The 17,534-nt window shown below is 56.2% G+C and overlaps 1 protein-coding gene across 4 annotated transcripts in view; it reads left to right on the forward strand.

Moving 5' to 3' along the window:
• The first annotated feature begins 5,463 nt into the window (after positions 1–5,463).
• The window catches only part of SPEG (striated muscle enriched protein kinase), a 58,776-nt gene continuing 46,705 nt past the window's right edge, over positions 5,464–17,534 (forward strand). Inside the window, exons 1-5 of one of the 4 annotated variants that reach the window (XM_055573553.1) lie at positions 5,464–6,072; positions 13,808–13,850; positions 14,782–14,816; positions 15,382–15,471; positions 15,554–15,713. In XM_055573553.1, the coding sequence (XP_055429528.1) occupies positions 5,685–6,072; positions 13,808–13,850; positions 14,782–14,816; positions 15,382–15,471; positions 15,554–15,713 (716 nt within the window). In that variant the 5' untranslated portion in view covers positions 5,464–5,684. Of the gene's footprint in view, positions 6,073–13,807; positions 13,851–14,781; positions 14,817–15,381; positions 15,472–15,553; positions 15,891–17,534 lie in introns of all 4 variants that reach the window. The other 3 variants (XM_055573551.1, XM_055573550.1, XM_055573548.1) reach the window with 3 other exon arrangements.

Consider the following 17,534-nt stretch of genomic DNA (forward strand, 5'->3'; position numbering starts at 1 on the left):
GTGGTCCCGCCCTCCAGGGCTCCAGGAAGGACCCCCTTCTTCAAGGTATGCTATCCTTCATCTTGCCCTGGGAGCATATGGGGCTAAATCCCATGTCCCCCACCCTCCCTTCCTTTCCCTGCAATCCTCCCAACAGAGTGAACCCTGCAGGCTCCAGAACACCACCCCCACAATCAACCTGTGGTGGACCCCCAACAGAAATGAGCAGGAGCATTTCCTGTGCACACTGGGATAGAGGGGGGCGGCGCCTTCTTATCCTGAGCCTATGAGGGGCCCTGAAATCTGAGCTCCTCTCTGTGTGAGAGAGACTCCTGGGTGAGGTGGGCCCACGTGGGCGTGGTGGTGTTCATGTATCTGTGAGTAACCTCCGGGGGCTCTCAGCTTGCTCTTCCCCCTGAATGAGTTCTGAGCACTCATCTACCCCACAAAGGATAAAGGGACATGAGGTCAGAGAAAGGCTTAGGGGCTTCCCTACCTTCCCAAAAAAGGCTTAGGTGCAGACTGGTCACTAGAAGGAGAAAGTGGAGGACTCTTTAAGACTGGCAGACCCAGATCTGAAAGGCCCCCAGGCCATGACTTGCCCCCCAGAAAGTCCCACATCTTGATCAGCTGTCCTAAGGCTACGCTTGAGTGTCTCTGGGGTCTAAGAACACACAGCCTCTTAGGGGGCCCCTTCTTGCTGGGACAGCTCTGAAGGTCAGAAAGCCCTTCCTTCTCACACACATTTGTCCCTATGATGGCTACCCATCTGTCCTCAGAGAAGGGAGGAGGCCCAGGGGAAAGCATGGTCTGAGTCAAGCCTTCCTGGACTGGAGCTTCTGATTCTAAGCCCTCTGCTTTGTCTGTCTCCCTGGGGGTTGGACCGTGACCTAGGAATCTGGGGCAGAGGAGATGCATGTGGCCTGATCCCAGAGAATGGACAAAAATAAACTGAAAAAGATCTGGGTCTCTGGTGGTCATACACATACACCCAGATCTTCAGTCTGCACCCACGCACACTGTATGTATCCCTGTCCCCTCCATGGCTAAACCTCTCCCTACTCCTTGGGAACTGGCATCTGAACACTGAGAAATAAGATGGTTCAGAGGGCTGACCAGCTTCCTACCATGGGAGCAGCTCCAGACCAACTCAGACCCCACCTGAGCAGGTGGAGTGGGAAGGATTGTGGAGGCAAATATGTCTTTAAGCCAAGAACTGACGTCTCAGCAGGCCCTTCCCTATCCTGTCTGTCCACTCTGGCTATCCCGCCACCCCTGCGCCTGGAGACAAAGCATTCCACTCACTCACCACTTCTCTCACTCCTCCTCTGACCACCAGCCTGCCCAGGACTCATATGCAAATCATTGACCTTTGTTTCAACACCTAAAATGTCAGCTAACCAAGGGCAAGGTTTTCATTCATTTTATTCACTACTCTTGGTGCCTGGAAGAGGGCTTTGTCCATAGAAGGTGCCCATCAAATATTTAAATACTTGTTGAATGAATACCCGCTGGGCACTTTTATTTACTTTTCTCTAAATTAAATATTTACCAGAAAGGTTGACGGTCCCCACTTCATTCACTGATTCATCAAACAGTGAGCTTTTGCCATGTGCCAGGCACATGGTGCCTCATTATGACTTGGAGGAATCTCCCGTGGCCCAGAGAGATGGGTGAACTGCCAAGGTCACCCAGTGTATCATTGGCAGAGGAAGACGGGGGCCCCTGCTCCTTGGCCTCCAGAGAGCAGATTTCTTTCCATGACACCACAGGCTTGTGATTGCAAAGCAGGGCAGACTGGCAGCACACACCAGCTGGGCGCCAGGCCGCGGGGCACTATGGGGCCGCTCTGAGGGACAGATGAGCGCCTTGTAGCCAGCTGGTCTAGGTGAGGGCCTTGGCGAGGGCTGGAGGGCTTCCGGCGTCACAGCCAGTGCGGGCTTCGCCAGGAGAGGGCGCCCGCGACTTGCCAGGGCCTGTGCCCTCCTGACCCAGGCCTGCACACTCATTGCCCACACCTCAGCCAAAGCCCCCATTATGCTCATTCAACCAGGAGAGAACGAGCCACATTCTAGGCTCTGTGCCAGGCCCTTTTAAATAGTTAATATTTGTTTTAATATTTAATATAATAATTTAAAGCCATCACAACAACCTAAGTCAGATCATGTAATTCCTCGGCTCAGAATCCTCTGAGATGGCTTCTCGTTTCACTAGAAATAAAAGGGTCATGGCCTACAAGATGCTAGGCTATCTGGCCCCCACTGCATGTCTGAACTCATGTCCCTCTAGCTCCCCCACACTCCCCCCAGCCCTGCTCTTCTGGAGCCTACAGGGCATATGCTTCCTGGAGCAGTCCTGCTCAGACTTCTGCTCCATTTGGTCCTCACCCCTTCAAGATTGGCTCAACAATTTCTTGTGAGGCCAGTTCCTACCACTCTGTTTCAAACTGCAAGCCCCCTATCACACTCCCATCTCCCGTGTGTGTGTGTGAAGTCACTTCAGTTGTGTCCAGCCCTTTGTGATGTTGTGGACTGTAGCCCACCAGGTTCCTCTGTCCATAGGATTCTCCAGGCAAGAATACTGGAATAGGTTGCCATTTCCTCCTCCAGGGGTTCTTTCGGACCCAGGGATCGAACCCGAGTTTCCCGTGCCTCCTGCATTGGCAGGTGGCTCCTTTACCACACTAGCGCCACCTGGGAAGTACCCCCTCTCATTTCTCTTACCCTGCTTCATTGCCCCAGAATACTTATCTTCTACTGATCTTTATAATTTGTTTCTCTATAGTTGTCTCCTTCCTTGAATATAAGCAACACGGGGGTAGGAACCCTTGTCTGTTTCTTTTTTAAAATTTGTTTGTTTATTTTTGGCTGCGCTGGGTCTTTGTTGCTGTGTGCAGTCTTTGGGGTTACTCTCTAGTTGCGGTGCATGGGCTTTTCCTTGTGGTGGCTTCCCTTGTTGCGGAACACGGGCTCGAGAGCACAGGCTCTGGTAGTTGTGGCATGGGATTAGCTGCCCTTCGGCAAATGGAAATCTTCCTGGACTAGGGATCAAACCCATGTCCCCTGCATTGGCAGGCGGATTCCCAGTGACTGGACCACCAGGGAAGTCTCCTTTGTCTGTTTTGTTCCCTGCTATTTCTCTAGAGGCCAGCACAGTGCCGGGCACACAGGAGGAACTAAAAAATGTTTGTTGAATGAATGAATAAACCCTGAGTTGGGCTACTCCCAATTTATAGTTGAGGAAACTGAGGCTTAGGGATGTTAAATAACTTGATCAAGATCACAGAGTTAATTTATTCAACCAACCAGCCGACCACCTACCACAGTCCATGCAAATTGTTGAGGCATAGTGCTAGGAAGTTTGGGGTTATTGGTTTTTAAAAAATAGTCTCAGATCTTTCTTTTAGTCTTGGTGTTCCGTGTGCTTACAATGTCTTCCCCCCCTCCCCATTTTTACTTTATAGAATTCAATTTACGTTTGAGAATTCAACATCTGTGGTAGCCTGAGTTGGTGGAGAGGGCATGGTTGACTATGAAGGAGACGCTCAGGCCCATCTTTAGGGTGATGAGACTGTTCTGTACGGTCCTGGGGAACCAGGTGCACAGTCGTCCGCATTTGTCAAAACCAGCAGAACTGCACATCACGAAAAGTAAGCGTTAATGTACGTAAACTAAAGCCAAAGATTTCATTCCTCAAGGCTCTCGTCCCTGTAGACATAATCCAGTGTTTACATGGTTTCTTCTCTGCCCTCTCCGTGTACACATAGACACAAGCACACTTAGCCTCCCAGAATGACAGCGGGGGTGGGGAGGGTTGGCAGGGAGGGAAAAGGATAACTTTCTCCATCTAATGACTCCCAGCTCCTCCCTGCTTTTCCCAAGCTTCATCCCTCAGGGCTCAAAGTCAGGTCTGGCTCTCTCACCTAAACTTTTTTTAAGCTTTTTATTTTGAGATCATTGTAGGTTCACATGCAGTTATAAGAAACAGTACAGAGAGATCCTGTGTATCAGTCACCTGGTTTCCTCGAATGGTAACATCTTAGATAACTCTAGTACAGTATCACAGCTAGGAAACTGACATTGATACAGTCCACCATCTTCTTCAGATTTTATCAGTTTGTGCTCTCATTTGTGTGTGTGTGTGTGTGTGCACGCAGGTATTTGGTTCTATGAAATTTTATTACATGTGTAGATTCACACGACTACCACCAGAGTTAAGACACAGATCGTCTCATCATAAAACTCTCACTTAGACTTTTAAAAGCAATAATGTCCTCGCTTGACGTTTCTCAAAGTACAGTTCTCAGGTGCATCAGAGTCACTGGGCCAATTCCGGGGCCCGCCCAGGGCCCCATACTTTACCTTCACCTCTGGGAGTGGAGCTCAGAAAGCTGTGCTTTTAACAGAGGCCCATGGACAGGGGAGCCTGGCGGGCCATGGGGTCGCAAAGAGTCAGATACGATGGAAGCGACCTAGCACAGTACATAATACTTTAAGAACCACAGGTTCTAACTGGCTTCCAAGTCTCCCATCTCAAATCCACCCTCTCCACTGTGGCTGCCAGAGGGATCCTTCTAAAAAACAGCTCTGACCATATTATCCTACTGCTTAATGCCCTGCAGTGCCCTACCTGCATCCCCCACCCCCACCCCCACCCCAGGGCCATCAGGATAGAGACCTTAGGGAGCAAAGGGTCTCCTGTCAGGACCCACCTCTCACCTCGCCCACTGGGGTTCAATCCTTGCAGACTCCTCTGATTCTCATTTTGGCTTCTTTGGGTGGCTTGTAAGATCTTCCTTCCCCTACCAGAGCTCAAACCCTGTGTGCTTGGCAATCAAAGTGCGGAGTTCTAACCACTGGACAGCCAGGGAATTCCCCAGACTCCTCTCATTCTTAGCACACATCATCTCCTTTCATCATGCTCTGATTTTGGTCAGGCTATTCCCCCTGCCTGGAACCTCCTTCCCACTCTTCTCTGCCTGTTGCAACTCTGTACAACGGCTGAGTTCTTACAAATGAGGATGTGGAGGTTGAGAGAGGTTTGATGTCATCCAGCAAGTAAGGGCAGGGACTAGCTGGGCGGTCCACCTGACTCCCTGCTCCAGGTCTTACTGTTCACCACGGCTGTCATGGAGGCTGGGGGAAGCCACTGGTCCCTCCTCCCCAGCCTCTGCTCACCTCCACTTGGGCCTGCTTGCCCATCTGCCTCTCAGAGGTCTCACCCGGGACCTTCTCTCTCTCTCCTCCAGCTGCGTGAGGCTGGGAATCAGAGACCCAGTGGGAGGGAGGAAGGGAAATGGGATTTAGCCCAAGGGTAATCCGACTCCATGAGTGGGTGGCTGGGGGGCGGGGCACACCGCAGGGTAGGGGGCTTGGAAAAGGCCTCAGGGACCGGTATAAGCCAAGGGAGGGGGGCGACGGGGACTCCTACGGGGGGAGAAGAAGCAGAGTCGAGTCCAAGTCCCCTCCTCTGCTGCCCCCTCCCTGCACTGCTCCCTCGCAACCCGAGCCGGGGGGCCTAAAAATAGCCCCCGAGGCGCAACCGCGGCCGCCCTGGTGACCTTCTGGGTAGCACAGGCCGAAGGCGGGCGGGCGGCAGGAAGGCAAGGCGCCGGCCCCCCAGGACTCATCTCCCAGGGCAACATCCCCCTGGTGCCCCCGTGGCCGTCCAGTTCCGGCGTCTCCCCAGCTCAACTCGAAGAGGCCATGCAGAAAGCCCGGGGCACGCGAGGCGAGGACGCGGGCACGAGGGCACCCCCCAGCCCCGGGGTGCCCCCGAAGAGGGCCAAAGTGGGGGCCGGCGGAGGGGCGGCGGTCGCGGTGGCCGGGGCGCCGGTCTTCCTGCGGCCCCTGAAGGACGCGGCGGTGTCTGCGGGCAGCGACGTGCGGCTGCGGGTGGTGGTGAGCGGGACGCCCCAGCCCAGCCTCAGCTGGTTCCGGGATGGGCAGCGCTTGCCCCCGCCGGCCCCTGAGCCCAGCTGCCTGTGGCTGCGAAGCTGCGGGCCGCGGGATGCCGGCGTGTATAGCTGCAGGGCCCAGAACGAGCGGGGCCAGGCCTCCTGCGAGGCGGTTCTCACCGTGCTGGAGGTCGGAGGTAATGGGGAGGTGGGGGCCAAGCCGGGGGGATGGGGGTGCTCACAGGTAGAGAAGGTTACCCGGGCCGCCGCTAGCTCGGTGGAGGCATCTGTTCATCCAGCCTTTTTCAGGGTGCTCTGGCTTCTCAGATGTGCTGACCCAGGAGTGCCCGTCAAGAGGAAAGTGCAGGGAAAGCGGGTGTCAAGGTAGAGAGGCTCCCCACAGGAAGGTCAGAGGTTAAGGGTCAGCGTTTGGTAAGCCAAGCCTGAGCCCCACTCAGGCCTCTCTGCGCATTGCATAGTAGGAACCCTCCTAGTTTCCCTGTAGAGAGGGGCCTCCTGGGGAAACTGTTTTCACCGGCTCTGATAATTTAGACTCGGAATCCACCTCTTCAGACATGCCTGCATGTCTGAAGGAGGAGGTGGGCTCCCCTGATCTGGCTGTGGTGTTGAGGGGATGGGTCAGAACTCCTCATAGTCCATTGCCAGGCCAGGTTTGTGTGGTCAGCACTAGGCAGGTTGGAAGGGGCCAGTGGGTGGACAAGTACGGATAGGGTGCAGAGCAGCAGGACAGGGTGCAGAGCAGCAGGAGGCAGAGCCTGGGTTGGGGGTTCCCAGCACATATGGAGGGGAGTGCCTGAGAATCCACACGCAAGCCCGCCGTGTGCATGTGCATGGGCGGGCAGTGCAGGCGTCTGGTGGTGCCAGCAGATGAGGGGCTTGTGGAATTGGTATGGGAAGTGCATGGGCCATGTCTCCCCGAGGTTCAGAGGGCATGGAAGGGGGCATGGCCCTGCCTGTGTGTCTGAAGGGGTGGGTGATTGTCCTAGGTGGAAGGGAAGGGGCATAAGACTGAGCCCTGTGCTCAGAGTCCTGCTGGGGCTGGTGTGGGTGCAGGCCAGGGCCGAATCTCCTTAGGTCAGTGTTTTCGGCTTCCTTTTTGACTTCCTCAGCCCCTAAACCAGTTCTTCTCTAGGCTGAAGACAGAATCTCAGCAGACTGAGTCTTAAGCAATAGAATTCTGAGGAAGAAAGCTGCAATTGGGGGAGATGGCAAAGAGCTTGGAGATCATGAGTTTGTCCTGGTTCAAGAGGGAATTCTCACTCCAGCTGGGTAGTGTCATGTAGGGGGACATGCTGAGGGGCTGAGGAGGAGGCATACCGTGCTCCCTGGGTATAGCGAGCTGCACAGCTCCAGCATCCTGAAGGAACTCAGCAGCTGGAGGGTAAAGAAGGCTGCGGGGTGCAGCTGTCGGGAGCTGGAAAAGAGGCTCGGCCTCCCTCTGCCAGCATCTCCACTCTCTGCCTAGCTCTGCCCTGCCCACCTTCCTCTTCAATGACCGAGAGGGCCGAGGCTGGCTTGTCTTGGTTGGCTTCACACCTGGCCAGGTACAGGCTTTCCTCGCACCTGCTCTGGGGTCAGGGGCTGGGGCTCATCCTGGCAGAACTCTGAGCTGGGGGACGATGGGACTCCTTGGGGGCCTTTGTTCAGGGGCAAAGGGGGCTGAAAACAGAACATAAATAAAGGCACAATCGATAGGTTGATGAGAACACAACTTGGAGGAGAGAGATACGGGACAGAGAAGAAGTGCTGAGAAGGATCCTGGTGTCATTATGTTTGTTTAGAGTCAGAAAGGACCACAGAGAACTTCAGGTCCACAGGCTGCAGCTTTAAGGGTGAGGATGCTGTGGTCCAGAGCAGAGGGGGAGGCCACGACTAGCTGTCTGCTTAAAGACAAACAGCTAGTTATGCCCATCCCAGATCTCAGAACCCAGTCCTCTCAGTTTGGGCTCTTGGGGCCTTTTTACCTCTTAAGTTCTGGAGGGAGGAGAGAGAAAAGGGAGAAGGAGCTGTCTGTTGTATGGAGGGCCTTTCTGAAGATGAGAACCTCTTTGCCTGCCCTGGTCCCCCAGAGTGGGAAGGGTGACAGGATGCTAGAGCCCCCCAGCCCCTCTGGAATCCAGGTGGCAGGGTCAGCAGAGCTGAGCCCTGGTTGGGCAAACCTAGCCTGAGGCCCGGAGGCCAGAGGCCTGTCTGCAGGCTGCTGTAATGGAACAGCATGTTTGAAAGGCTGGGGTGAGGAAAGGATCCTGGGTGCTGGGGGACTAAATTGGAGACCTTTTGCCACTCATGTCAAAACAAGAAGAGGGGCTGCAGCAAGTCACATCTGAGAACTTTTTCATACTGGTAGAAGCTTTGCCCCAATAGCAGCTTTGCAATTATGATTCATTGGTAATAAGTCTTAGTAGCAATTTTTAATAGTATGAATAGCCACTATGCTGCTGTGTGGCAGGCAATATGCTATCGTACCCTTTGATATATCATTTAAGTCCCACAGCAACCCTAGGGAACCTGAGGCCCAGAGGGATTAAATGAAGCACCTTGGTTGTACTGATAGGAGGTGGCAAGGCAGGGATGGAAGCCTGGGTCTGTCCCACTGCCAAAAACCACATGCTTGACTACTATGCCCCTCCCACCTGATTGGCGAGGGAGGGGCTTTGCTTTGGTGATGTTGGCTGAGTCTGGCTTCCTCCTCTTCCTACTGCCCACCCTCTACCAGTCCCTGCCCAGTGAGAGGTCTCCATCAAGGTCAGTTGGGCAAGCAGCTCAGCATCGCTCAGACTTCCTCATGGAAAACTTTCTTGGTTGGGATCAATAGCAGGAGGACTTCAGGGTTCTCGAGGAAGTCCAGCCAGGATCTGGCTGCAGAGAGAAGCAGGCAGTTTCCTGGCTGGGATTGCCATCTGGCTCGGCAAGACGGGGTGATGCTAAGGTTCCTGGCACTTCTGAAGCCCAAGATGTTAGCTCAGGGATAAAGGGATATTGGCATGGTTGGGGAAGCTGGGGCCTTGAGAAGACAAGAGGGCTGCAGGCTGGAGAATTTGAAGGATGTGAAATAGGAGGGTGGGATTTGGGGGTATAGAAATGAGGAAAGACTAGGAATAGTGACGATGGCAGAGATACAGGATACTTGTAGAGTATTTAACATGTGTAAAGCACCCTATCTCATTTCAGTATTTAGTCTTCTAAGTTCCGGGTTACTGTTATGACCATTATACATAGAAGAAAACTGAGGTTCAAAGAGGGAATTTACCCAACGTCACCTGGTGAGTGAGGTGGCAGACCCAGATCTGAGTCTAGGTCCACAGTGCCTGCCCTCAGAAAGAGAAGCGTGGGGAGACTGAGGCCAGGATCTAGCATTGTAAGTATCCCTCTTGTCCGTATCCCCAAGTATCCTTCTGCCAGCATCTCCACTCTCTCCCTAGCCTCTGCTATCTCCAAAATAGGCAGGCATTCTTCTCTGTCAAAACATCAGGCTCCCATTTGGATGGGCTGAGAAGCTATGTGCCAGTCAAGTAATCAGGGCAAGTGCCACCCTCAAAGCTTGGGGCATGTGTGACTGGAGAGGGAGGCCTATACTGAAGGGTGGGGGTTAAGGAGGAGAGAGCACAGCCAAGGGAAGGCGCAAGCTGACAATGCTCACCGTGTTTGGCAGTCAGAAGTCTCATAGCCAGGGCCTGGGGGACCCTGGTGCCAATCAGAAGGGCCAAAGTCAACAGATGGTAGTAAACCACGCAGGGGACTTGAAGGCATGGAGAGGAGAGATTAGAGAGAAGAAGGGATTTAGCAAGAGAAAAGTTGGGGACTCCAGCAGGAGCTGCCTGCAGCTAGATGGTGCAGTATCATCTTTTTCACCTAGAATGTGGACAGTGTGGAAGAAAAGCCAGGAGGAAACCAGCATGGAGTTGGGAATGGGTATGGAGAGTGGCCCCCTCCATTCATGCCAAGTCCTAATTAGGGAGAGGAGGAGGGGCCAGATCAGGAGCAGTGAGGAGCCCTGGAAGGGAAAAAAGAGAAGAACAGAGAGGCTGTAAAGTCAGCCAAAGCCCACAACAAGAGAACTTTCCTAAAGTGAGGGTAGCCCTCCCAGGAAGATCCTGGGTGGAAACAAGATGGTCACGTCTCCAGTTTCTAGAAAAGGGTCTGGGTCAGAACAGAGATGGGAGGAAGGCTGGAGAATGACCTGCTCCAGCAAGACTCATAGTCCCCATCCCCCCACCCCCATCCTCACTACCAGCAGCTCTGTGCCCCCACCCATGTGCCACGTGTACGGAGTGCCCACCAAGTGCCCGTCACTGTGCTAGATGCTTGAGATTTATAAGTCAGGGGAGGGGGAAAGATCAAAATCCCTGTCCTCTTAGAGATGACATTCCAGGGAGGGAACACATTATGCATGCAAAAATCATAACTATATGAAAATTATATAGTATGTCAGAAAATCAGAGCAGGGTGAGCAGGAGGAAGGAAGGGAGAAGACTAGAACAAGGCAGGAAAGAGTGGGGTGTGGGTATCTGGCTCAATGGAGGCTCTTTGTGAGAGACGAGGCGTGGCTTTTCTCTGCTTGCAGGGACCTGCTAAGGGGACCTGCTTGCGGGGCAGAAGTTGGAAGTCTGGTTTGGAGAAATGGCAGGGTGGCCCAGCTGCCCAAGCCTTGGAAGAAAATGGGGCATTTAGGGGCTAGCTCGGGGAGGCCCACCCTGAGAGTATGCTCCAGGCTGGCCTGTGTGGGTGAGCGGTGCAAGCCCAGAGCAGGAACAGAGTCTCATGGGCCCCTCTTCGGCCCAGCTGTCCCGTCACTCACCCCTGCTGCCCATTGGTTATTTTTGCTACGGAATGTGCCAGCCCCTCGGATTCTCCTGGGGAACAGGGGCTCAAGTTACCCCCTCTCCTCACTCAGCTCCCCCATCTGTGAGTGGGTGTGTTTGGGGGTGGGCAGGGAAATCGCCTATGTGTGTCCCGAGTCCTCTAGCTGGAATTGATAAAGACATACATGTGTCCCTTCTCATTGCATGTCCTGTGTGTGTGTCTGTAGGTGCAACCTCTGCTTCTGGGGGTCTGGGTAACAGGACCACCTGCAGGCACTCAGAACGTATAAGGCATGACCTAAAACTTTAAAATAAAGAGCCATACAACTCAAACAACTTCAGGAGTCAAGTAGAAACTGAAAAGGAGAGAGGTGGTCTTGTCAGCAGTTGAATTTGAGCAGGCTTGCCCCGCTTAAAATATTGTACAGGCTGAACAAAACTCATCAGTTGGCTCAGTATTTATTTTGGACCCATGCTTTAAAGAAAAAAAGTTAGGGGTCCTCCTAACCAATCAGCATATGAGGTTTTATGGCATGATGCTCAGTAACTCAGTCATGGTGCCTGGGTGAGAATCCCTGGATCCCAACTACAGGCTCTGTGACCTTGGGCAAGTAACCTCTCTGTGCCTCTGTGTACAGATTGAGTTTATTTGTATAAAGTGCCTAGGCCATTGCTCCGTATGTGCTAGGCATGCTGTCAGTGTTAATGATAATGACTTTGTAGTCACATCTCAGCAACCAGGATTGGCACTACTTGTGTGTACTGGGGTGGGAATTCGGATCTGGGCAATCGTGGAGGCACAGACCCTGTGTGGCTTTGGCTAAGTGATAGGACTTGTCTGAGCCTTAGTCACTTGTTGATTAAATGGAGTCAGTTACATGTTCTTAAGAGTTTCAAACTCACAGAGTTGTTGTCAGTGAGGTAACGATTATAAAGTGCCTGAAGTTGCTCAGTCATGTCTGACTCTTTGCGACCCCATGGACTGTAGCCCTCCAGGCTCCTCTGTCCACGGGGTTTACCAGGCAAGAATACTGAAGTGGGTTGCTAATCCCTTCTCCAGGGTATCTTCCGACCCAGGGATCGAACCCAATTCTCCTGCATCGCAGGCAGATTCTTTACCATCTGAGCCACCAAGGAAGCCCTGATAAAGTGCCTGGCACTTAATAAATGTTTAGGAAACTTAGTTATAATGATTGTGTGTGGGGGGGTGGGGTAGCGTTTTGTGCAAGCAAAACATTCATGGTGCCAAATGCCAGGAGGATAAAGAAAATTTGATGTGTGCTCACCCATGAACGAGAAATTGGGGTATATTTGTGAATAACAGGAAAATCGCTGGGAACCTTAGCTCCTGTGTGTGTGTGTGTGTGTGTGTGTGTGTGTGTGTGTATGCCAGGGTGCAAGGACAGAGGACCTACAATCAGGGAACTTGAGGGCCTTCTCTGACCTTCCTTAGCAGCCTGAAGGGGTTCGCGTTCTGGGTCCAGGTCACTAGGAGGACCCATGCCCTGTGTATGCTCCGGGCGCCCCCGCCCGGCGCCGCGGCCCTGCGATGTGTCGGGTACTGCCTGGCAAGGCGGACGCGCGCGCATGTTTGTGGAGTGAGCCAGTGGAGATGCGGCTGACCTTCTGGAGCGGCCCCGCGGGTGGCGGGGGGGAGGGGCGGTGTGGACGCCGCGCTGGGCAGCCAATGAGCTAGTGGCCCGAACTCTCCTAGGGGCCACTGCACTCTTTTCTGTGCCTCAGTTTCCCCATGTGCCCAGGACCTAGGAGGCCGATGCAGGGTGGGGGAGCCGCGAGGCAGGTGATCGCCGCCCCCGGGGACGCAGGGCAGCCGGCGAGGGAAGGGGCTCCTAGGGGGGTGCGGGCTGGCGGGGTAAGGGCGGGCTCCGGCCTCCGCCGCCGCCGCCGCCGCCGCCGCCGTCTTCCCCCCGCCCGGGCTCCGGCGGCCCCGAGGCTCCTTCCGCCACCGGCGCCGGCCCCCGCCAGCTCCCCGCCTCGCCCCCGGCCCCGCCTCCGACTCCGCCCCGCCCCCGCCCGTCCCCTCCTCGCCCGGCCGCCGGCCCGGCCCCCTCCCCCGCCATGAAGAAGCTGTGGGTGAAGAAGCGTTTCCAGGTGAGGGCTCCGGGGGCGGGCGGCGCCGGGAGGGGGCAGGAAGGGCTGGGCGCCCCGGAGGGAGGGCGGGTCGCCGCGGCGGGGCCCGGGGGAGGGGGCGCCGGAGCCGAGTCTGCCCCACCCCGGCGGCCGAGGCGGCGGGCAGGGCGCGCTCCAGGGGGCTCCCTGGCCTACGTCAGGCCCCTCCCCGCGCCCAAGGGCAGAGCCCCCGCCCCCCCAACCCCCAGCACCCGCGATCGCCGCGACCCCCGGGGAGGCCCCCGCAGCCACCCTCTGCGTGGAGCGCCCACGGGCTTCTGTATCACCTCTTGCCTCTGTCCAACCCCTCCGTGCCCCTGGCTGGCTCTCCCCAGCCCCCAACTCCGGTGCCTTCCATCTTCCGGGGCTCCTGGAAGCAACGGCGCAGGGATCCGCGCTGAGCTCAGTGCATTCCACTAGCCCTGCCCTGTCCTCCGTGGACCCGGGCCTCCTTCTTGCTTTCCTGAGGCTCCCGTCGTTTGGAGGACCTTGCCCTCTGCCCCCGCATCACCCTCCTGCCCTCTTGACACCTATCTCAGGGGTGTCTGTCCTCCCCCTCCACCCCCCCGCCCCCAGCAGGAATCTGTGTCCTTGTCCTTCCATCTCCCAGTCATCCAAGCATGCCCCCCCCCCCCTCAAATTTCTTCCTTCACATCTGTCAGCCTATCTCTGGGAGTGTCGCTCAGGTCCCCAGTCCTCTGACCAGCGTTTGACCCTTAGTCCACCCTTCTTCCTCCCCAGCTCCTCCCCAGAGCCTCGCGGGAGCTCCAGGGGGAGGGCTGACAAGCAAGGAAAACTGGAGATATTTATTCCCTTTAGGGGAAGCTAGCTGCCGGGGTCCCTTCCGCTTGCCCTGCCCCCAGTGGTCCCTGGGCCAAGTTTCTGATTGATATAGAGCTTTGGACAAGAGGTATAGGAAGGTCGGAGCATCAGGAGCGAGCCTCCCCCTCAACTCCTCATTCTGTCTTTTCTCTTTCAGAAAACCGGCCACTCCCGCCGGGCCTTTGGCCGACTCACCCATGGTGCGTGGACCGTGAGCTGCCTGCTCTAGCCCGTGCACACTCCTCCTCTTGGTCCATGTCCCTTCATGAGGCACCCAGGCCTGAAGACGGCCCATGAGATACAGGACCCCCATATTCCCCCACCCACCTACCTGCTTAACCACCTACCCACCCACCCAAGAAAGCCTCTTGCAGCTGAGAAAGGACCTAGCAATAGGGGTTGGGGTTAGCTGGCACACCCCCTAATGGGTCCCGGACTTATTATTCTTCATCTGTGGGCCAGGTGGGGATGAGTTAAGTGCCATGCTTCTACAACCAGCACGTGGCTCCTGCTTGTCATGGCACTCAGGGAGAAACTGAGGCACAGAACCTGATAGAATCTGAGAAAGTTAAAAGAAACATGCCCAAGAAACTTTGCTCCTAGCCTGACCACATTTTTGAGTACCATTCAGCAGTAGCAGAGAGGGTTTGGGAAGAGGGTGCAGGTCACGTCATGATGCCAAACAGATGGAGAAGTTCTTTTGAGAGGTCAAAGCACAATGCAGATATTGTACCAGAAGGTGGGCCTGACCCCTAATGGGGGGCCTGGGTCTGTGGCTGGGCTGAGTACAAGTGGGTGTATGTGTGTGTACGTGTGTGTGTGTGTGTGTGTGTGGCCAGTGGGAGCACCAGTGAAAGTGCGAAGGTGCAGAATCACTGTGGTCATTGGAAGAATCTCCCAAAGCACACTGGCTCCCCAGTGCTGGGCCCACTGGGGCCGGCAGGCAATCAGCGAATGAGAGGTGCTTTGCTCATCCCAGGTGTCTCCCTCTCCCAACTCCCATCCCCACAGGGCATCTTAGGGCACCGGGTACCCTGATGGCCCCTCTGTCCTGCCTGTCCACCATGCCCTACCCCACAAACGCTCTGATAACAGTCTGTCCATGTCTCTCTCCTGCTGCTCCTATGGAAGCGAAGTTTTCCGCTCCTGCAGAAAGCAAAGTTACGGTAGGAAACTGGCTCCTGCCCTGGCCCTCCACTCCCCTGCTTCCCTGCCCAACCCCGGCCTCTCCTCACCCTGCCTCAGCTGCACCCTGATGTGTTCCAGCTGGTTTGGGGTGGAGGACAGGCTGGCCCTGCGGTTGGTTGAGTGCTCTGACAGTACGACTCTGAGGTGACTCCCCTTTGTTCCTGGGTACCGGAACCCAGACTTTAGAGCCTTGAAACGTAGGATCTTGTTATTTGGGGGGCTGTGCGGGAACTTAAGTTATCACTGGCAGAGAGGAGGGGGAGGGGCTACAGCCCTGCAGTCCATCAAGTGGCCGGGTGGGGAGACTGCAGGTAGCTTTGAGGGCACTACCACGGAGGCAGGGGTGAGGAGCCAGAGGACCGGCATGGGAGGGGTGACCCCGAGGCTCCCAGGATGGGCAGCGGAATGTGGGGAGCTAAGGGGAGAAAAGATAGATGATGGAAGACCTGATGGCGATGTGGAGCCTTCTGCAGGGGAGGCAGGAGGGAAGAGTCGGAGTCAGGGGGAGGAGAGCCCTGCCCACACAGACCCTTTCTCCTCCAGACTCGGAGACAGGCGAGGATGACATCAGCGACGGGCAGGGGACCCAGCGCCTGGAGCTTCGGGATGATGGGGCCTTCAGCACCCCCACGGGTGAGCTCTCTGGGGTGCACACAGAGCCAGCAGGTGGCCTTCCCTCCAAAGGTGCCTGGCTTCACTGTGTTCCTCTCTCTAGGGGGCTCTGATACCCTGGTGGGCACCTCCCTGGACACGCCCCCGACCTCCATGACAGGCACCTCAGAGGAGCAAGTGAGCTGGTGGGGCAGCGGGCAGACGGTCCTGGAGCAGGAAGCGGGCAGCAGGGCTGGCACCCGCCGCCTCCCGGGCAGCCCAAGGCAAGCACAGGCAACCGGGGCCGGGCCACGGCACCTGGGGGTGGAGCCGCTGGTACGGGCGTCTCGAGCTAATCTGGTGGGCGCAAGCTGGGGGTCAGAGGATAGCCTTTCGGTGGCCAGTGACCTGTACGGCAGCGCATTCAGCCTGTACAGAGGACGGGCGCTCTCGATCCACGTGTAAGTAACGGCCTTACCTGGGCCCTTCACTGTCCCACCTCACCATGCCGTCCCGCACTGCCCCTCACCGTCCATTAGCCTCCACACCCCACGTCCCCTGCACCATCCATCCCTCTGTGCACTTCTCCACCCCCCCACCATTGCTTCCTCTCCTGGCCCCAGCTGCCCACTCTGTCTTCCTACACGGCTCCATCCTCCTCCTGTTCCATCACCACCCACATGCTCCTGCTCCCACCTGTCCTGGCTCACTGTGCCATCTCCATGGTCTCGTGGACCCCTCTCTCTCTTCCTTGTCTCCTGCAAGATCTCCACTCTCCCGGGGGCCCTCTCCTGCCTCGCCCATTCAGGCTCCAGTTGTCCCCAGGATCCCCACTCCCCCCACCCCTCAGGGGCCCCCTCCGTGCCTGCTGTCTCAGCAGCTGCTGCCTTTTCATCTCTGCACATTCCTGTTCCCATGTGGGCCTTTTTCTGGGAGGAACGGAACCTTTCTGCACGGCAGCTCCCGGGAGAGCAGGAGGGAGCGAGCGAGAGCACAACCAGGAGACAGAAGAGAGCGAGGTGGTCAGGGGGTTGTTGGGGCCAGGGGCCTGGGAGAGCAGGGGCATGTGAAGTGTGTGGGCCGCAGGGGGCTGAGGCAGGGTGGGATGGAGACTGGGGGTTGGGGGGGCTAGGCTGGAGGCAGAGGGCTCGGAGTGATGGAGGTGGGGGCATGTGAGGACCCCATGTGGGAGACGCCTCAGGGTGGGGTTGAAGGTGGTCCTGGGAGGCTACGGTGAGGAGCGGAGGTGTTGGAGTGAGATGTTGGAGCCGGTTTTGGGTTTTGGAGATGTGGAACTGGCAGATACAGAAGAGAGTGCTATGGTAGAAGAGAGGAGTGGCTGATGAGAGAGGTTATCAGGGGGCATTTGGGGAGCTGAGGGGGGCCTGATTTGTGATGGGTATGGGTGTGTGTGGGGGAGGTACCACCATGGAGGAGAAAGAAAGGGCCTGGTGGGGGGAGGCATTTTTTGCGGGTGGCTGAGGTGGCTGGCGGTAGGCAGGGAAGAGGTCTGGGGGCAGGTGCAGAGGAGGCGCCCTTGCTTTATCTGGCTGGCATTAACCAGGCGCTCCCATGCCCTGGACTTGCCTTTTCCTTCCCTGCCTTTCTTTGCCAGGCCCCAGCCGGAGCCTGGAGTTGCTATGGCAACTTCGGAGGAACCCATTTCCTTAGTGATGTCTGTGGTACACAGGCTGGCCTGGAGCTTGAAACTGCCAGCAAGAGATCTCCTCTGCTGTCCCCAATTTCTCTCCCTGCCTCACCCAGTTCCCAGAGGCCGTTCCTCAGGGACTCTGCTGTCCCTCCCCCAGAGTAGACTCTGCCTCCCTGCAGGTGGCTTGTTGAGGTTTTTCTCCCTAGGGCACTCTAGATTGCATGCCCCCACCCCCACCCCACACCCTGTTGGAGGTGAGGTTTGCTGTGTAGGCGGCTGACCCAGGTAGCCTGACACTAAGGCGCTGGAGAATTTATGCTCATGGCCAATACCATACTATTTCTCCCGTCTCTGTGCCCCCAGAATCCCAGACATATCGGAGGGAACAAGGGCTTAGAAGCCAGACTACTGGGGTTTCAATCTAGCACCAACTATTTCCTAGCTGTGTTACCTT

Source organism: Bubalus kerabau, chromosome 3, assembly GCF_029407905.1.
Source record: "Bubalus kerabau isolate K-KA32 ecotype Philippines breed swamp buffalo chromosome 3, PCC_UOA_SB_1v2, whole genome shotgun sequence".
NCBI lineage: Eukaryota > Metazoa > Chordata > Mammalia > Artiodactyla > Bovidae > Bubalus > Bubalus kerabau.